The following is a 21,668-nucleotide window of genomic DNA, read 5'->3' as shown; positions in this document are numbered from 1 at the left end:
GTAATCGGCGCTTTTGCATCTACAAACGCCGTCAGGAAATCTACAAAGAGATTCTTCTCTGTTCAATGAAAACCGAAAAAATAAGGTCACCTAGATTTTTCTGCGAACAGCTAATTCTTCGATCGGGCCCACTGTGCGCCGCGTCGAACGGAGAAAGCGACGGAAACTTCAGCAGGTTGGGCCGCACGATCAAGGAAATCGACGCGCGATGATTCGAACGGATCTAGCCATGGCTGAAGGAGTTCAAAGATTCTTCGATTACATGACAACGAGACCGAAGAAAAGAAGCCAACGGAACAGCGGAATCGCTGCGAAAATCGTCCGATCCAGGGCCTGCCGGATCTCTGTTAATCACAGAATCAATCGAGTCGGAGCATCACGCGTCGACACCCTTGTCAGCCAACCAGCCAATGACGATTAGCAACGAATTCGAGGATAAGCACCAAGGTTCCAGCTCTTTCCCCGTCTGGTTCCTTCTCGAAATCGAGCCGTTCGATGCGGATCGCTGCGGGCAAATCGGTCGGAGAAACGAGAACGACGACGGGGATTCGGATCTCTCGTTGATCGAGAGAACGATCGAATCGTTCTCTTTCGACATGTCTTGCCTCGTCGAAGAAAAATAATAGGGATCCCGAGTCCTACCTGTCCCCCGTCTGCTGGTCGACGAAGATCCATGGATGGGTGACGAACGTGTCGATGTCCAGGCAATTATTACGCGACAGTGTGCCGTACCTGACAGCCTGGCCTTTGTAATCGATCCAAAACAACGCCACCACGTGGCTGGTCGTGTTGCAAAATCTAACGTACGACTTGACCTTGTTGTCCAGCGAACGAAGGAACGGACTCTGCTTCTCCGGCAATATCCCACGTCGTACTTCCCGCTGATTCTGGAGAAAGTGTCCCCATTGCATGTACGTCAGATGATCCATCCCAGGCGGCTTCCGAAGCGGCCCCTCGGCCGGATCCAGACTCAGCACCCTAGGCGTATCTTCAGGATACAATTTTCGCTCAAACGGCCGCTCGTTGTTCATCCTATGGACAGTTTACTCTTACAACCAGACCGACACCTGCTTGAACCCGCCCTCCCCGCCTCGCCTCTCCACCCCGTCCGATTTCGCCACCAATCACGCCAGGGTTACGCGGCAACTGAAAGAAAAAAATGCAACAGGACTCTGATTAATCGTAGTTGACCGCCGGGGATGATTAGGCTACCCGGGGGCAGCTATTCGAGATTTTCTGGTTTTTCTTTCTTTCTTTCTTTTTTTTGCCCGGACTCGATTGGTCGCAACGCAGACTCTCGGACACCGCGCGGATGTCCGAGAATCTCCGAAACGAGACAGTTCGTCGGTGGAAAGGCGACACAATGGGATAATCCCATTCGGAGGGGTCGACGAGTCGGTTGTTCTTATTTCTATTGCATTGTTCGGAGTAACGGTGCGAAAACGTGATCGGGAAAAGTCGCGTGAAATTATCATCCGTTAGACTGATATTTTGTTACGACGGTATATAATATATATATATTAATTTATTATTGTTTCTTTTTATTAATATATTATATATATATATATATATATATATATATATATATATATATATATATATATTTATATATATATATATAACTTATATATATAATATATAAATTAATATTTTAATTATTATAATATTTTATATATATATATAAATTATTATATCGAAATAATGTTTACATCGTCGAATCTGTGTTTATATTTGAAAAAGGAAAATTGTTGAAAGTGTAAATTGTCGTACGAATCGCGAGGCGCAATTTTATATGCATGAAATGCAACAAGTCGTATCAAATATTATAGAGATACTATTAAAGAATAAAAATACTGGAAAAACTATTTTGGATTCGGAATAAAAATGGCTTCGAGCGTGAAGGATTCAAATAAACTGAGATGCGCGGTGTTACTGAAAATCGTGACAATAGATTCTGTACACTATTTTAACGGATCCTTTTACCGAAATATGTAATTCGATAATCGTTGCAGAGATGTTAAACATCCCGTGGAAATCCTGCTATTCTTGGAACCGCGAATTTTGGATGATCGCGGAAGTCTTCGGAAACATATGAAATTCTCATGAACTCGAAGACGCACTCGATCGAAGATATTCCGGCCGCGAGCCGAGGGCGGGTTCAAGGACCTCCGGACCGGTTGATAATTCATTTAAACAATATCTGGCATTAAGCTCGGCGCGGGCCGAGTTATCTAGGCGAAGGGATCAATCACGGGATAGTAATCAAATAGCTGTACGGTTCCGTGACGGTCTCGTTCGTCACTGAGAGACGTCGCGAGAAATGGATACGGATCCGCATTACCCGGCTATAAATATACGGTGCCCTCTCAGCCGTGCGCGGCGACGATCCCTCGTGACGCTTGTCATTTATATTATAATAATTCCGGCTGGCCCTGAACGACATGCCTAAGTGACGTTTCCCGAATTCCCGCTCTCTTATTAGACCGCGAAGTTCTTGCCCGAAGCAAACTAATAGCGACGAAAATTACTTTCCTTCGCTCGCAACCTGACAAAACGATGTTTTTAACGCGCTTCACCCTCGGATTGGACTTCGAAGACGTTGCAGAAGTGTCGTTGAACGAGCCGGCCATAGTGTTACGTAAGAATCAACGGTGGTCGTGAACGGGCTAACGCCGTCACGGCCGATGACGCCGCCCTGGCGTCAATCGGTTCAAATCTTCTCCGTCGTTAAACACGTTGACTTCCACGCCGCCTATCTTAAAAGTTGCATAAATCTGAAGTATTTTATTGGAAAAATTTGCATGAAATTTGCGTAAATTCAAAAATATCTTTATCTAATCAAATTAAAATTCAGAAGTTAAATTGTATAATATGAATTACTTTCTGGACATTCTTACGCTTCGATGATCTTAATAAAATTAGGAAGATACAATAGAATAGTATAAAAATTCGTAGTGAAATCTACGAAATCCAAGTGTTAAAGTCGAACTTCGTTGCACCGATACATTGTAAATTTAATCATAGCACGCCCGAGCGACGTCTTTTACGTTAAATCCGTCGATAAAATCGGGTCGATTTGTACCGAGTTTTCCAGTCCAGAAATTATTTAAACTCGATTGTTTCGACGTCTTCGAAAGGCGGGCCGGACGAGGTTCAAAACCGTCGAGTTACCCGGACGGTTTCCTTCGTAAGAAAACGATTGTGTACAAGCACGGAATCGGCGATCGGCTATTTTTAAGGACAACGGAACGGCGGGCCAGCGAAGTTTCGCTGCGGATATCCTGACCTCGTCTCCGCGGCATTGTGTAAAATCGTTCGCGGGCCAGAGAATGTTCCTCGGCACTCTCGTCGGCTTATAAAACTGCGAAACAATGGCGGCGGACGCCGAAACTCCATTACGGCTTTTCCCCGGAAAATGGGCATCGGGCTCCGCCGGCCGATCACCAGATTTTTGTTTCATAATAGGCGAGAGCACGCCGCTGATCGATTTTCCGCCGGCGAACATCGCTCCTGTTCCGTTTAGCGGGAAAAATTCAATTGAAAGCCTAGCGCAGCATCGCCCTACAGCCCCTTGCCCTTGCCCGCCCAATGCTTCCGTCTTTTGTGCCGGTCTGATCGATTAATTTGCGGTTGCTTCAAGACCATTTGCTTCTCAAAAGACTCGCACGCGCGTGTGTAAACATCGCAGACGTTGCACCTCGTGCAATTTCAAGGAAAACAAATTTATACAACAGACGCGGCAAATCCTTTCCGCCGTGAATGGTCGATGCAACGGTGGAAAGAGGAATTCATTTACTTTTTGAGGTTAGGTAGGGGTTAAAAACTGTTGCACGTGTTGCTTAGCTTTTTACGCACCGTGGAAGATATTTTAATCAACCTCGAAAAGTTGAGGTTGCTCGTAGATGTACAGTTTGATATTTTATTTAAAAAGTTTTTCATTCAGTTGGCAAACGCTATGAACCAATATACAAAAATAACAATTAATAAAAACCAAAACGCATTCACAAGTTGTTGGCATTTTTGTGATTAAAGTTGGGGAATTGTGTGGTCGAGCGAATTTTTTAAGTGAATTAAATAGATTGTTTCATAATTTAAAAAAGCAACATATCATTTGACGTTTTATGCTAATTTTATTTTTTTTTCTCGCAGTTTGAGTAACATTAAATAATTGACATTGACGTTTTTTCCCATTTTCTGATATTAAAAGAAAAATTTGGTGCAACTTGGGTATTTATTCTCTTTAAAATCATGCGAGTTATTCAGCCCGTGCTTTTTCTAGCAGCAATTTTCTTAACAAATTTAACTAATCGATAAGCGCTTGTTTTGACACACTTCCTTTCTGAGATGAACCGCGAGGACGTTGCAGTAGCGTCATAAAACAAGCTACCGAAATAGTGTCACGAAAATACTCGATGGCCTTGAACCAGTTAACGCCGTCAAGACCGATGACGCCCCCCTTGCGTCAACCGGTTTAGCTCGTATTTCTGGCGTGCCCGAGGATGAACCATTTCGCAGATGCAACAAAGACGAATAGATAGATGAATCTGCAAAGGCGCGTGCTGAGGCAGGGCCGCACACGACTCTGATAAATCAATAATAAACGCAGAAAGCGTAACAATTGAATGTTCAGCCTCGCTTATTGGAAAATCCCGGAGCCCGGCGAAGGAGCGCGAGCGGGCGCCGTGAAAACGCGCTTGAATTACATGGGATTTTCTGTCCGACTAGGTTCGTTGGAAGTTTCTCGGCGGCCTATCGATGACAGCGAACGGCAGGGTCGACGGGATCGGGCCGTAGGCGGCTCCGGGCCGAATTAGCGATGACAAGGGAAGCAAGATTTACGGGGGAGCGGCCGGCCGACTCGCAATAAGAAGTTATTCCGTATATCTTTCGCGATTTATTCGCGACGCGAGCCTTCCCCGCACGGGATTCGAACTTTTCCGGCACGGCACGGAAGTTTCCGCGGTCGCACTCCAACCGGAAGATTAGTAGCGCCGCCGTTGCGGATTATGACGGCAGTAAACGCTCTCCGGAGCGGCTCGTTCTTTCGTTCCTCAACTCGCGCCGGTGAATTTCAATTGGCCGGGGTGGTCTCGGTGACAGTGGTTGTCGCAATCATGCTCGGAATATTCGCCGATCTGCCGGAACGATTTCGGTAAGGCGATACTTCATTTTATACAGAGCGTTCCCGAGATAGGTGTTACAGACTTCGGTATCGTATTCTTCACACTCTATGAATGAGAAATGGTCGTACGAACATACAACCCCTGCTACGAACCATCGTTAATCGAGTATGGTATTTGTGCAGCAGAGAATTTCAAATGGAACTGTTTCGGAACTGACGAAAAGATATACTCAAAATAAAATATTTATTTTCGTAATTTATCATTGGATGACCAATATAAACTGTTTCATTTCACGTTTTACATTGTCAAAATAAGATGTTTATCTCATGCTCTAGCTGTGGATTACGATGACTAGGAAAAGACGAGTGTTCTTTTATCTTTTGTTGTCATTTTATGTAATAGCAGCATTTTCAAAACAGTATGCCAGTCATTGTAGCATAAACTAGTCCCTTTAACATTTAAGAAAAGATTCGAGTCAATTAGACCAGTTTAAACAAAGTTATTGCGTTTTAAAAGATGGTCGAATACTTTTTGCCAGGTGTAGTAGATCCGGAAACTCTTCGTTTTTTAGAGAAAAATACTTTTCGTTTAAATAATAGTATAATAATATACTATAATATATATAATAATAGTATAATAATATACTATAACATATATAATAATAGTATAATAATATACTATAATATATATAATAATAGTATAATAATATATTATAATATATATAATAATAGTATAATAATATATTATAATATCCAAGTAATAATAAATTTGAAAATATTTGATTTTGATAATCCACAGCTAGAGCATGAAATAAATATTTGATTTTAATAATGTAAAACGTGAAATAAAACAGTTTATTATTGGTAAACTCGTGAAAGCCAAATCGTGAAAATAAATATTTTATTTCGAGGGGGTTTTTTCGTGTCATTTCGTCAGCTCGTGAAGCTGGCATTTGGAATTCTCTGCTGCACAAATACCATGCCTGATAATCAAAGCTTTTCAAAAGGTATTACCGATAAAAAATACCAATAATAATTTATTTACGAACGACAATCGATGAGCCTGCATCTATATATATATAAACGCAATGCCGAATCTCTACTATCTATTGCGGCTCGTGTACACACCGATCGACGAAAAAGAAATTGTCGGAGCAGGCAGGATCGCCCAGATGGAGCGTAATGATCCATCCCGGACGCCGGAAGGTGATCAAAAGCTCGGTGCGTGGGAGCGGGGCGGGAGTGCAGCAGCAGCAGGAGGGAAGAAGAAGGGTTGGCAAACACGGCGGGCCTTAATTTGCCGGCGGGCGGGCACGCAAAACGTCCGAGGCAAGACGATGCAACTCGCCGGTAAGCAATCTGCAAGGGTCGTCGAGTGTTTGCTTAGGCTGAGGAGCCGTGGGAGTCGCTGGAGCCGCTGAAGCCGCGGGAGGACGAGAAATTGCGGGCTGCGAGCGAGCCACCGGGGTAACACATGCACAGGTACTTTATTACGTTTCCGGGAAGTGCTTTTCTCTCGCCTCCCCGCGACAAGAGGAAAACGCGACAAACGTTTCCGCCCGGGCCCGCCGCCGAGCGATAAATAAGTGGCTCGTGGGACAAGGAAAGATGAAATAAAATGGCGCGTGACAAGCTTCCGGTCCCGTCTACTTACGGTACACGCTAGGCGTGGCTGGCTGATGTCTCATAAAAGGCTGCGATCAACGTCCGCGGTCTCGGAATTGTTGTCGTTTCGGTAAAATCTGGGCGGCGAGATTTCACCGCGACGTCCACTTCCGTCGAGTGAAATTTTTTACGCTTGCACAGGATTGATTTATATCTGGATAAATTTGTATTCGATCGGGGATATTTATTCGACACCGTGTCGAATTTTTGATTGTATTCGTCGGTATTTATCTATTATCGTTCGAATAAAATTTTACCCAAATCCGATACATAAATGGCCGCGATGCTGATAATTGTCACTAAAATTTATATTAACTCGAACAATAATAATGTTCTCGAGCCAAAATTTTTATTGCAAGTTGTGTACATGATGTTGAAGAGAATTGGGTGCGAATTTTCCAGTCCGATTCTTTTTTTTCCACAAAACGGAAATTTGTTTGCTATCGAAAAAAGTTAGTTGGCAAAATAATTTGCATATAATTCGAATGAACGCGAAGAATGCTATCGAAATGCGTATTTTGAAAATTTTATCTGGAAAATGACGGGTAGTTAATTTTTGCCTGCATGCCCATCCTTAGAAAAAGTTTCGAGTTACAATAAATTCTCCCTAATTTTCCTTCAACTTGCGAACAAAAATGGGCAATTTGGGAAGAGGAGATACGATTAGTCGAGTCTTTTCTTCCCAAATCGTCCATGTTTGTTTCCAAGCTGAGCGTCGATTAGGGAGAATTTACTGTACTTTATCATTGGCCATAATTCGTTTCGTCAGGGTGAAAACACCCCCTTATCACGTAAATAGTTTCCCAATTTTTATCTAGGTATCTCTGAAACCGCAGCGAATGCGAACAAAATGATTCAAATAAAAATATAATACTATTAATATCTAATTTACTTATAAAAGCGAAATAACCGAAACTATCGGAAACAATTAAATATTCGAAACTGAAACCGCCCACGAATGAAACAATCAATGAACAATCGTAGCCCGCAACAAGCGGCACGATCGCGCGTAAAATGTACGAAGTTAATTGGCCGACGAAGACTGGTTGAGATCGATGAATCTCGAGACTGTTAATGCAATTTCTCGGTGTATCTTCCGTCCCGTTCGTGCAGTTTTTCCCGTAATTAATCAACGAATTTTCGGTCCGAAGACAATCGCGACGACAGAGCGACGTTTTCTTGTTTATTTATAGAAGCGGAAAAAAAAGACGTTTGATGGATAACCCGTCGCGAGATGGGGATGCGACACTATACGTTGCGCAGATTGAGGGGAAGACGGAGTATCGTCCGATGAGAAAGAACTAAGCCGGCCGTTTAATCTCGGCTGACAGGCTCGGCCCGATCAATCGGTACGGCTTAATTGAACGTTCTTCGCGCGACCGATTTATTAACGACGTTTTACATAAATTAAATGGAGAGCCACCGATATAACGGGCGACCCGGAAGCTCGGACAAAGGGGGCGCGCGTGTAATTAAATTTCGTCCGGGCGCAACATTTCAGAATCGGGAAACTGATTAAATATTTGATAAACCTCTACATCTCTTGCCGGGTTCAAAAGTAACCGAAAGCGTTCGTACGGTTTTATTCCCAAGCAGATATTAATGTCCCTTGTCGACTATTTCCATTTAACTTGATTTCGCTTTATCTTTTCGGGCAAACTTTATTCGCGTGGTCCGGGAACTGAAGGGGCACGTTCTCGCGGCCATTGATCTTCATAAAGCAGTGATTTTGATCATCAGAACGAAGCGAGAGAGAAAGAGAGAGAGAGAGAGAGAGAGGGAGGGAGGGAGAGATAGGGGAATGAAGTCCTCGCGGCAGTGGTATCAAAGATAAATCGTATTTTCGAACAATAGAACTCTTCACCTCGCTGCACCTGAACTTTCCGCAACTTCCCCCGGGCTGGCTGCAGTAGCCGTGGTGTATTCCTGGCCGTGTCCACTTAGCAACTTCCGGTGAATACGGATCGCGGTGATAAAGATTGGCCGGCGAAGTTCGGCGGCGCGGCGTCTCGTTATTTCCAATTCCCGGGGATCCCTGCTTCACTGCTGACGGCCATTTCGCGGAGTTGCTTGCAAATTACCGGGGAAATTACAACGTCGGCGTTGCCCGACCCAACCGGCTGTAATTATTTCACTCGCTCGGGACTCGGGAATCGTTGGATACCGTCTCTTCATCGCCCTGCTCCGCCGGCTCGTCTTCCAATTTAAGGGCCGGCCCTATTTAGAGCGCCAAAGATAACGCAAACACTACGATTTTAACCAGCTGAACTGCACCAGAAGTTGTAATCAGTCGACGCTTTTATTCATCGAACGGTCCCTGATTATCCCTTATCTGTCTCGCTCGCGTATCCGTACTTTCTTATCAGACCTGGGTGCAAATATTTCAACGAAGAATCAGAAAGATTTGCGAACACTGTTTCTCTCAATTGTGGCGCCATACGCTTCATTTGAATTAGTAAGTTATGAAATACCGGTTGAAATACTTCGGTGGTTTTACGAACGTATAACAATAATAATAATAAAATATATATTTCACAATTTCAACTTGAAACAGTTGGTTGAAATAAATATTTCTTTTATCGTGTACATTTACGTGTACATTGTCAAAAGCAAATGAATATATATATATATATATATATATATGTTAATTGCTTCAATTATATTCATTAATTGAGAGGAAAATAAGGAGAAACTTATTTTTTTAAACGATACGTGTTTCTATCATTTCTATAGGTTTGTTTTCTCTAATAATTATTAATCGTAAGAAATAGAATTTCAAATAATTAATAGAAATTTAGACACGTGAAATACTATTTCGTTCATGTCAAATAACTATTTCCAGTACATCTATTTCAATTGATAATTTTCTTTAACACTACGTAAATAATTATTTTCAATGCATGCACTTATATCTGTATGACGTCAGATGAATCTTGAAAATATATCCCATATAAACGACAGTATTTCATGAACTATTTGCAATATTTTTTCAAATATTTTTGCCCATGTCTGATTCGAAGAGAATGCTTTATTTTTGTCATCAAAATCTATGAATATTTAAACTGGGAACATATACGATCAAAACTGAAATAAATACCGGTACGATATCGGTTTTTCTATCGATTTCATATATTAAAAAGACGTTAGTTTCTAGTGATACGTTTGTAAGCGTGCTATATTATACGTTTGTAACATCGTTTTTTTTTCATTCTTAAACGTGCAAAATATATAATATTACCATAAAGATGTTAATAATTACTCTGACTTCGATATCATAGTAATTGTAGTATCAGTCAGTCCTGACATAATATCGATAATGTATAATGACACTGGTTTTAAACCTGTTGTTAAAAATACTTAAAGAATAATAATCGTATAAGAAAATCAAAAAGATGATTTCATTTTTCTGTATTTAAATTTCCATAAGAGTTCCGAAAGGTATATAAAATAATACCGGATTCAAAACCCGCTGTTAAAAATACGTAGAAAATGACAATCGTATAAAAAAAACGCAAAAAGATCATTTCGAAGATGTATAAAATAATACTGGGTTTAAACCCGCTGTTAAAAATACATAGAAAATCACAATCATATAAGAAAACCAAAACGATAAATTTCGTTTCTCCGAAATTGTAATTTCCACAATGGTATCGAAGATACAACTGAAAATATAATACCGATATTCAGCATTCCCCGGTCGAGGTCCTCCCTCCCAACAATCGGATAGAACGAATATCATCCGCAGCGGGCAAAGTTAAATTGTTCGGTTAAATTAATAACACTCGTTTTCTCTATCAATTACGGGAATTAGCGGGCGTTGTTGTGCTCGTCGAGCTGCGTTCGAGCCGAGCTTTTCATCTGTATCCTTGTCATGTGCAGGACTTTGCTTCTCGATTATCTAAATTATAATGCCGCGTGTCAGCCCCATACGTGGCAAATCTAAATTCGCGCGAAACTCTTGTCTCTCGAGCATCCGCCGGCTTTCGTTCGTTGCCGATGATGCGCTCGCGCCGAGCCAAGATGCACCCGGCACTCCGACGCGCACGTAGTTCCGAATTACGGTCCTCGCGTTGTGCATACGATAATATTTCACAAGTTCGTTCGTCGCGGAACAACAACGGCAGGCCGGAAGAGACGCGCTTGCCAACGGGGATCGAACGAACGGAAGATCGACGAGGATGTTACCGCGCGGCCTGGAATCAAAGGGGCGCGGAACCGAAGAAAACCGATGCACCGGAAAATTTAAGTAAACGTAGAAAGTTCCGGCCGGAGAAGTTCGCCGCTGCGAAGACCAACAGAAAAACTTCCACGGATATCGTCCGACAGCGTCACAATATTTCTCTCTTTCGGCGGTCGCGTTTATACCGGCGGCATTTATCAGGATAGGGTAAAGGAACTCGAAAAGATACCGCGCAGTCCGGTGATAAACCGCGGCCGTATTCAAATTCGGACGCGAACGGCGACGTCATTTCTCCGCGCGGCCGGCGAATTTCCCGTAAAACAAGCACGCCGACTTCTCCCGGTTGGATATATCCTTCCCAGTAGAGCCCCGCCGGCTCGAACGGTGACAAAAGAAAAATGCACTCTTGCCCTCCAAATTGCCCCTACTTACGATAAAGAATAATACAGAGGCGGGCACGCTCGCATTGCGGCTCCCGGAAACTCTCCGTGCACTATAAATTAGAGGAGGCCCAGAGGCGAAGGTAACAGTGGCCGAAAATAACGTTGTAAATAACTGAATCAAATTCCGCTGGAAATTGGAGCAATTTTTATTTGCCCGTTTTGCTGTACTAATTATTCCCGTGTCTATAAAATTGCGAAGCGGGACCATGGACCATTACAACATTGTAAGTAATTGGAAATCTGTCGCGACGTTCGTTCCAAATTTTTGATGTATCGTGCAAAAGCCATTGTACCAACGTATGCATTATTTTTATCATGTTGGTATCAGGTAGGTAATTAACATTCTTCTAAAATAAAATACATAACGAAAATGACTTGTTATATTCTGAAGTAACTGTTTCTTAAAAGCTTAACTTTTTCGGAAATTGTCATTATTTGGTGCAAGTAGTGGCTTTATTATTTTCGATAACCTTCAATTTGATTTTTTTATACGTAACTCTGTGTTAGTAACAAAATCAGTCGTCTGCATTGATATTTTGGAAAAACTGAAAACGGGGACAGACTATGAAGAAAAGCAGTGAACGAAGAGAATAAAAAGCCATCGGAAACGGAAGAACGGTAAGAATTAACCTGTAATTTCTAAGATTTATATTTATTTTTATTGTACGGTCGCAATTATTTTATTTTTGTATATTGCAATTCGGTTTAATAAATAGTTTAGTTTAAAAAAAGATCGCGTAACTATCGACCTCGATTGCGACACATTCTCCAGCTCCCCGTTTTTTTAACTTAAACATCCCTTGTTGAAAATCGAAAATAACGTCGTTAAATAACGTCGAATAATTATCCACCGTGTGTCCTGCAGTTTTCTCTCTAAAAGTATATTCAAATCTCTAAAGAAAAAAGCTTGAAAATAATCGCAGGAAATCTCATTAAATTAAATTAGCATATACAAGTTACGTAATTAATAAATTACTGTCCGCGAACAAGGTGACAATGTTTATTCAATTTAAGAAGAAACAACGTCCGCGCTGCTCCCATTCTCGTAGAAGAACTCTAAACGTAATAACAAGTAATCGCGAGCTGGAAGAGCCCGCCGGCCATTTTAATAGCAGAAATATGTGTAGAGCAGCGTGGCGTCGCGCCGTGGCGCACGGCAAATTGCGCGAGTGCGACTAGGGGGGCGACAAAAAATGCTGTTGGACCGGCCGGCATTTGTCGAAAACGTAATGAAAAATGCAGTTTCAAAAAGAGCGGAAGGCTCATTCGGTTTCGTGCACGCGCACGCGCCCCCGAAAACGCGACGCGGCGCGGCGCGTCGCGACGCGGCGTCTGGTGAAATGGCAGGACGGGAACACGCGCCGCGGTCCGAGGCCACTCGTCGCCGGTGCTCGTTCGAAATTAAAACTCGAGGGGCGTCGTCGCCGAAAACGTAATAAAAACAAAACGGGTCCCGGCAACGAAACAGCGGCCGGCGCGGAAGGGTGGCGGGCGGAGCGAGCGGGGCGCGCGCGGACGACAAAATCGGGCACGCGAAAAGACGGACAATGTCGAAATGAAAAATATTAATTACGAAATTCGATACCGGTGTATCCCCGGGAAAACGCAACGACGAGTGGCCCGCGCGCTCTGATATTCATTCGTTCATTCTTTTTTTCATTTTTCATTTTTGTTGTTGCCGCCCGAACGCGATTTTCCGGTGGAAAACGCTCCTGCCGGTGACCAGGAACGATCCACTTTTCCACTCGAAAAGTTACGCGGCTTTCGAAGGCATCGCGGAATGGGGGGCACTCTGTCGGTCTACTTGAAAAAAGAGAGAGAGAGGGAGGGAAAAAAAGCGGCGAATGAAAAATTCCCAAATGAATTCCGAATGACGGAGCGCGACGCGTTTGTTAGTTCGCCGTTGCTTCTTCCCGCGGATAAAGGTAAATTCCGTCGGCTCCGGTGATTTTCAATGAAATCGTCGCGACCTTCCCCGCCCCCCGGCGCCGAGTCGTCCCCCGCGTGCTTCAAACTGCTGTTAACAGTTCGTACGAGCGTCGGCCACTCTCGAATGGGAATTACTCGCGATTTTAATTAGTCTTTTCCAGAGAGAGAGAGAGAGTCCCGACTTACTTCTGTTCGGCAACCCCCGCAGCGGGGGCGGCGAGCGAACGTCGCGTCGCGCGCCGCTCGTTTCCCTCGAAAAATGGGGCAAAAATCGTTGCGGATGCTTGCTTATCGACGGGTAACAAATGAAACGTCTTCGTAGACGCACGCACCGTATCTCTGTCGAGCAACGTCGCAGCTAGACCGCGGATTTTATGCATTTGCGACGAAAAAAAGAGAGGAATAGGTCGAATACGAGACGGTAAATTCGGAAGAAAAATTTCACAATGCGATGATTTTCCAATTATCGAAAATGTTAAGCATGAAAATAAATGTCGATTTAATCGGTGTTTCGTTGCAATCGAGCCAGAGAATTTTATCTCGCACAAAGATCCGATTATAAAACGTCATTATCGATTCTCTCGTTTTGATAAAAGGCGAACGCGACAACCGAAATGTAAATAATTCTCAATTGTTTGAATATCCATGGTTTCGTTGGTCTGCAGAACTTCGCAGCCGGTCTTCCGAAGCGAGAACTTCGCGCAAACAAATTTTACTTCGGCGGTGTCGCGCTTTGTTTTTTGCGCGGGGAATCATCGGCCTTTCATAATTCCCTTTCGGCGGTTCGAAAGTTTTCGCCCGGTTGGCAACTTCTTGAATTTATAAGTATTCTAAGAACCTCTGTCCCGGGGACCCGGGGAATTTCAATGCTCCTTGTTAGAGGAAACGTTCAAAATGCTTCATTAACTACCAAGTAGTTGTTTGATCTGCTTCCGAAGTTCCGGCCGGCGGATGAATTTCAAATTGCAGTTAAACTGATCGGCCGGCCAAGACGAGATAACTCGTCGCCGGTGTTCCATTATATTTCCCGATAACGCCTCTCGCAGTTTCATTCCATTACGAACAAATTCTTCGGCCGAGATATCTGCTTTCGATCTGCCAATAAATTTCATTTTACAGTTATTGCATTCCTTTCGTTCACGGTACGACTCGAGCATTCTTGCTCTCGATTGATCGTTTACGATCCATTACATCTTGTAACGGCACCTCGATTACTTGAAATAATTGTATTATTTAACGTAACGGGACACTCTGTGCGTATTAATTCGAACGAAATGCGAATTTCGCAGTCGTTTTTTCTTTTTTTTTTTTACTTCGTTGCCTACCATTTTTTACAATTCAAACGTTTCCGTTCAGAATTATTTCGTCACACGCTTGCCGATAAGAAACTTCCTTTTACGTTCGGTTTTATTACGCTCAATTATGTTGCAACGTAACTGAAATGAAAAGCGAACTTCCCGATTTTATTTTGTTCTGTTGTTCATTGTCTCGCGGTTTTTCAATTTAAACATATTTCTGTTCCGCTCGGGTCTCTCGTTCATTCCGCGGCGTCGTTTGTCGCTTACGCTGTACGATTTAAAAAAGTCTCACTTTCGACCTCCACAATTTCGCACGATTAAAATGTTTTGTTCGATCGGATTAACTCTCTGGGACACGAAGGGATTAAAAATGTCCCATCTTTTTGATGCACGGTAACGCATTGTGGGACATTTTTAGACCCTCCTCGGAATATTGCAATAGCTGCATGCGCATTCATGAACCTTATAACAACAAATTGAATTAGTATTATTTTTTTATGTTTTCATATTATACGATTCCTTTGTTAACACTAGATTTACAGAGCACAAAGAACAGCCGTTTCATGTTAATTCATAAAAATAACAATGAGGTATTTATTCTGATTTTTAACAAGCGTTGCCGTAAATAACGTATAAATTGAATAAATAACTCATAAATGTATCTTTACGATATGAATAATCGTAAATTAAACAATTAGTGACCCGTCATTTTGACTCGTTCCGTAAATCCAGTGTTAATAGAAAAATACTAATTTTGTTTAATTTAAAATGCGATAAAATTTCTGTGCAACACAGGTTTATTTTATTTCCTGAAATCCCGAAGTGCCCCAAAGAGTTAAAATTGAAAAATTACGTCGCCCAACGATCCTTGCAGATCCTCATAAATTCAGAAAGATGCAACAAATCGTCGCAAGAATAAATGTTCGCCTCTAAACAAATAATCCCGTCTCCCGTTTATATCTTGCTTAAAAATGAAAGATCTTGCGGATTTTTATGCAAAATAAAAATCGTCTAAGCTAATTAATTATAAGAGACTTCCAAGTTCGGTAAAAATGTCTCTCGTCTTCCAGCCATTTTAATAAATTGCGCGCATTAGAAAAGCATTCTTCGATTATTTTCTTTTACCCGTCACCATAAATTCAGAAAGATGCAACAAATCTTCGCAAGAATAAATGTTCGCCTCTAAACAAATAATCCCGTCTCCCGTTTATATCTCGCTTAGAAATGAAAGATCTTGCGGATTTTTATGCAAAATAAAAATCGTCTAAGCTAATTAATTGTAAGAGACTTCCAAGTTCGGTAAAAATGTCTCTCGTCTTCCAGCCATTTTAATAAATTGCGCGCATTAGAAAAGCATTCTTCGATTTTTTTTTTACCCGTCACCATAAATTCAGAAAGATGCAACAAATCGTCGCAAGAATAAATGTTCGCCTCTAAACAAATAATCCCGTCTCCCGTTTATATCTCGCTTAGAAATGAAAGATCTTGCGGATTTTTATGCAAAATAAAAATCGTCTAAGCTAATTAATTATAAGAGACTTCCAAGTTCGGTAAAAATGTCTCTCGTCTTCCAGCCATTTTAATAAGTTGCGCGCATTAGAAAAACATTCTTCGATTATATTTTTTCAACGTCTCCACAGTTTCGTATTCGACCGAGTTATTTCAGCCGTTGGTTCGTTGGAGCGAGAAATGAATTTGCGCAGTTCCCGCGGCCGGAGATACTGTTGATCGCAGGTGGATCAGAGGTGGGATCAGGGCCGGTCGGTTTTATGGGTGCACGCGTGTCGGCGATCGTAGAAATTACTCGCTTAACGGGTTAAAGACTTTGATCAGACACGCGGCCGGCCGGGGGGATGCGGGGCGGAATGATTAACACTGGCCCGGCGTGTTTCTATTTGTTCGATCCCCGATGATCTATGCCAGCGATTACAGGCGCTGATTCCGGGCACGTAGCCGCCGTGCAGCGCGCTTTGTGGCCGGCCCGAGGTTGGCAAACAAACGAAAACGCCCATTGTATATCGATTGCGTTCGCGCCCGATCGCGGGAACAATGGAGATAATTGAGCGTACGAATTACGATAGCGGGAAATACAGGGCGTACCGTAGGCGTGGATGCCACCGGGCATCGGCAATTAGGTCTAATGACAGCGAGACAAGAACCGGCGTGCTATTTGTAGAACCGCGAGCAGTCCCTTTGACGGAAACGGAACGGCACACGTTTCGCGAAATTAGACGAGTCGGCGCGTCTTCGGGCGGAAATTAACATTTATACAGGGTGTCCCACTAAAACGGTGTTTGGACGCGACGCGGCCAAGGTACTTGGTCACAAATTCTCAATTAAATATGACGTCGGAATCGGTTTTTCGCGCGATCAATCTCAGCGATCTGACCCGAGTCACAAAGTTCATGAACTCAAGAACTCAACGTGAGTTCTCTCGTATACTCGTGTCTTTAATCAAACTTAAAGAACGTTATCATCACGATTATAAAAGATCTAACAATTTCGCTGATTATTTAACGTTATCAGTTCTTGGATCTAAGTGTAAATCCTGAGCTAATAAATGCTGGCGGGAATTTGTTCGCTCGACCGAGTTCGATGTTGTTGATAATATCGTGTCATTTTGGCATCAAACACAGCGATTTTTTGAATATTCAGCGTCACAGGGCCTTGTACATCTCCCAAACAGGTGCACAATGGGGAAAAATAATCACGTTCGTGCCAAAATCGTAGAACTCGTAACAGAAATAAGGTAGAGATAGGGATGAACCCAAATTTTATCGAAAAATAGGAAATTGAACATAAATTTTGAATGTTGAAAACCGTTCATACGACATTCTCTATCATTTTCTATCTCATTTCTGTCAATAGTATTATTTTGACATAAACTTGACAATTTTCCCCATTGTGAGGGGAAATCAATCCTATCAATCCATTAACATGCCTTTAACTAGATTATTGAAATTCATTTTTATTGTAATATATCGAATAAATTGAATGTTACTAGGATCTGCAGAGTACAAAATAGCTGAACCAATATTTTCTATGGCAAATTTTTACTTTCCAGTTTCGGTTTTATTAATTGAATGACTTTGATATTGTGCGAATTTTTCGAGTTGGTATTCGGCATTATCAGTCGTCATATCATATTTCCAATGTAATTCCTCGTCGATCGTTATTCTATACTCACCAGTTAAGCTACTATACCTATCTATCTCGATTTATATGATTTATACTTTATATACTGCTAATGAGCTTCCTCGTAAGCAAATGAATAAATAAATTGGTAAATAAATAAGTAAATTAGTAAATAAATAAATTAGTAAATAAATAAACAAACTAGTAAGTAAATAAAGTAATAAATTAGTAAATAAATAAATTTATTCACTCATCAAGCCTGCAGCATCGGAAAACGTATTAATTAACGGCATCAAAAGCGACGGACAAGCGGAACGTTCGACGAACCGATCCCCTTAGTCCACACGCGTACAAACGGCTCCACCGAATCGTCTACAAATCGCTCGACGATCTCGCGAACTGCGCTAAGCGTGTCCTCGGCGACCCTAAAGGCAGCTATTATCAGTAAAACGTAAAAGAAGAATATTTCCGTCGCTGATCGGATTCGATAAATCGGTAGCGTAAACACCATTCGCGAGTTCGATACCGGGCGAATTGGATCCGACGAGATTTTTCCTCGTTTCGCGGCAGGATAAAGCCATTAATAAGGCAAAGAGGGCGCGCGTTTGACGATATTTTCTGCAAAGCGATGGGCAAACATCAATATTTGTATTAACAATCTAGCGACCGCCGCGGTCTCGCTGCCTTTGGCGCGAGTCCGAAAGCTGGTGAAACACGCCGGGGTACACCGGCGTCTACGTGAATCAATATCGCAGTCCGAATAGGAGCGACGATTCCGCATTGAAATATGCGTGTTTTGAACCGAAAATGAAATTGTTTTATCGTATTGACCGGCGCGCGGCCGGTCGGTCGTTGCCGGGACGGTTTCCACTTCATGAATTACGAGGCTATGTACTCCGGGGCCCGCCGTTTGCCCAGAAATTACACGCGTCAAATCGCGATTCCGTCTTTGTCCGGCCGATGGTAAGCCGTGCAAACGAAAACATTTACAATTAACGCGTCCAGCAAGCGAAACGGACGGGCGTCCGCAATCTAATTACCAGAGACACGTTGTCAAACGGGCGGCAGCGGCGCTGTCTTCGGCGAACCGAGAACGGGAGCCGGGTTTCGCCGGTTTGCAGGTGATTAGCCGGTTTTTCGGTCATCGCGGCTCGTATTTGCCGGGGAACGGATTCCAGTCGGCGATCAAAGCTCCCGATTGTCCCTCGTAGCCGCGGGAAATTTTCTTGTTTCGCGGGAAAACCGGCGCGCCGGGTCGAAGTTCGCTTCGATTCCCTTTGACCGGCGCCGCTCCGCTTCTCGCCGCTCCGCTCCGCTCGGCACCGCTTTGAAACCTCTCGGCCGACCGCTCGACGGCCGCGCTTCGCATTCCGCGATGGAATTACGGTTTGCCGCTCGTTTCCCGCTCTCGTTCAGGCCAGCTCCCCGCCGAAAATCTGGCCGCGCCGAAATTAGAGGAATTGGCTCGATAAGGAAACGCCCGGATGCGTCGCGCTCCTTCCAATCCCGGCGAGAATTAATGGGCTTCTTCTTCGCCTGGCCCGGCGGGTATCGTCCGGCTCCGATATTAAGGCGCCTAATGGGTCCATTCTTCTCGCAGATCCCGATACTTCGGTCCGTTAGCCCGGTCTCGAGAACCGAGTTTCTGATGAGTTTCACACCGTCTACGCACGATGGTGTTCACACAGTCTAGTCTCTCTGGACGTGGGTTCGATTATAGTCGTTTCACGGGTGATCGATTTCATCGATTTCATAGCAACAGTCGTTCGTTCGTTCGTTCGTTCGTTCGTTCCAGTCACGGATGTTCGCTCCGACCCGATGCGTAACCTTTTGCCCTCTCCGTCAAATAATTTTAAGTCCTCGAGGGATCCGCGAGATTCAAGAATTTTTCCCTTAAATTGCCTATCGCTTTTTTCTCTTATCGAATGGCCCGCTCTGTGGCTTTTCTATTTGATGAAAGGTGAAGATGATGTACGAAATTTTTGATTTGGGCACGATGTATTTTTAAGTGATGTTATTAGTATGTGTGAAATCTTCATCAGGAGTTTGATGCATTGTTATAATATCAAGGGGTTCATTTTCAATAAAATGATTTTCAACAAAATGTCTAAGAGAAGCTCGATTATGACTCGGATTGTTACAGTCTTTGCATAATTTTTTAAAAAATACCTAACTATTAATCATCGATTAGGATGCGAATAGTATAAGGTATTTTGAACATGCGACTCGATGTACCTTGATGTTATTAGTATGTATGAAATCATCATCAGAAGTCGACTCATTGTTACAGTATCAAGGGATTAATTTTCAATAAAATAATTTTCAATGAAATGATTTTCAATAAAAAGTCTAAGAGAAGCTCGATGGTTCTCTTTCAAATAATAATTTCAAAACGACTTGTTGCACTGTATTAATTCAAATAATTCGATCAATTATGGCTCGGATTGCTATAGTCTTTGAACAATTTTTTAAAAAATGATCGATAGATCATCGATTAGGATGCGAATAGTGCAAGGTGTTCGGAACATGCGACTCGATGTACCTGTCCGGAGAAACTCCGTTCGGTAGCGTGTTTCGTCGAAAAAGAATAGCATCTGATAAATTACCCGAAGCTCTGCGGGTCATATTCGAGCAGCAGAGAAATTGCACAATGGAACACAACGCACGCAAGAAGCGAGTCTCGGTCGTCCCAAGATGCCGCGGAGCACCGGAGAAGACGAGGACGCGAACAAGAATACGTGCTCGTATCCATTCCTGTTTGCAGATTCAGAGGGCTTGTTAAACAACTTCCGAGATAAACATCGCCACGATAATACATCCTATGTAAACTAGCCGCTTACGATATTAATTTGTCGTAGCAGCTGCAACTGAGCCGCCATTGTGGCGCCGCGCAGTCGGAGAATAGATGTGCATAGAAAGTGATTCCGAGGGGATAACTACACGATCATTATTCTGATTCGACTTTGGCGAAGGCGAGTGCAAATCGAATCTCTATGAATTGCTCGACCGCGATTTTTTTGGACTTCGTCTTGCGACGCGCAAATATTTTTCGATTTCGTCTCGCGACGCGCTAATATTTTTGGACTTCGTCTTTTGACGCGCAAATATTTTTCGACTTTGTCGGGCGACGCGCAAATATTTTTCGACTTTGTCAGACGACGCGCAAATATTTTTCGACTTCGTCTCGCGACGCGCAAATATTTTTGGTCTCGGAATGCGCGAGGAGACTTTTAGCAAACGAGCTCACGAATCAGAGATACTGATTAATTATTGCCTTGGTAACTGTTCGCTATTATCTGCGGATAATGCACGGCGTTCTCGGAGTATCCTTTGCAACTAGATTTGTGATAATTCTATTTCGCAAATTAATTACATTACAGTTACATAACTCAAACCTTCGAGTTAATTGAATTGCTCGTTATTTTAACGAGGAGTGTAATTTAAATACAATGCGATTGAAATGGGATGAAATTGAAATGCGATGAAATTGAAATGCAATGCAATTGAGAGAGAAGTGCGATAAAATTGAAGTACAAAGTAATTGAAATACAGTTCTTCGAATTGCAAGACCAGAATTTTGAAGAAGTGAGATACATTTTCGTATCTTTCTTTCGTATACTCATATTTTCTCTCTTCTGCTTATTTTTTTCTGTATTATTACCTATTAATTTACTATTTTTTAATTCGTAATTTCGACTCAATTATATCGTAATTCATAATTAATGTACTTGAATTACTTAGTATTTTGTAATTGTACTACAATTACAATTAGAATGTAAATTTGTTGTAATTTAATTGAATGCAGATCTGAATTACGAATTACAATGTCACTGAATTATAATGCAATTGAATTATTTTGTAATTATAATTCCTTAAGTAATTAAATCGTAATTCTG

The 21,668-nt window shown here is 42.5% G+C and overlaps 2 protein-coding genes across 7 annotated transcripts in view; both read right to left on the bottom strand.

The window, feature by feature from the left end:
- LOC117224003 (von Hippel-Lindau tumor suppressor homolog) overlaps nucleotides 1–21,668 on the bottom strand; it is a 124,719-nt gene that overhangs the window by 2,300 nt on the left and 100,751 nt on the right. For 2 of the 4 annotated variants that reach the window (XM_033476660.2, XM_076521752.1), the window contains exon 2: nucleotides 643–1,146. In XM_033476660.2, coding sequence (XP_033332551.2) covers nucleotides 643–1,031 — 389 coding nt within the window. In that variant the 5' untranslated portion in view covers nucleotides 1,032–1,146. The remainder of the gene's footprint in view (nucleotides 1–642; nucleotides 1,147–21,668) is intronic. The other 2 variants (XM_076521754.1, XM_076521753.1) reach the window with 1 other exon arrangement.
- The window catches only part of LOC117224000 (prolyl 4-hydroxylase subunit alpha-1), a 537,488-nt gene that overhangs the window by 415,071 nt on the left and 100,749 nt on the right, over nucleotides 1–21,668 (bottom strand). The gene's annotated exons all lie outside the window — the stretch shown is intronic.

The sequence above is a fragment of the Megalopta genalis genome, chromosome 5 (assembly GCF_051020955.1).
Source record: "Megalopta genalis isolate 19385.01 chromosome 5, iyMegGena1_principal, whole genome shotgun sequence".
NCBI classification, from domain to species: Eukaryota; Metazoa; Arthropoda; class Insecta; order Hymenoptera; family Halictidae; genus Megalopta; species Megalopta genalis.
Note: the sequence above shows the minus strand (reverse complement) of the source record. Positions and strands in the feature narration are given on the sequence as shown.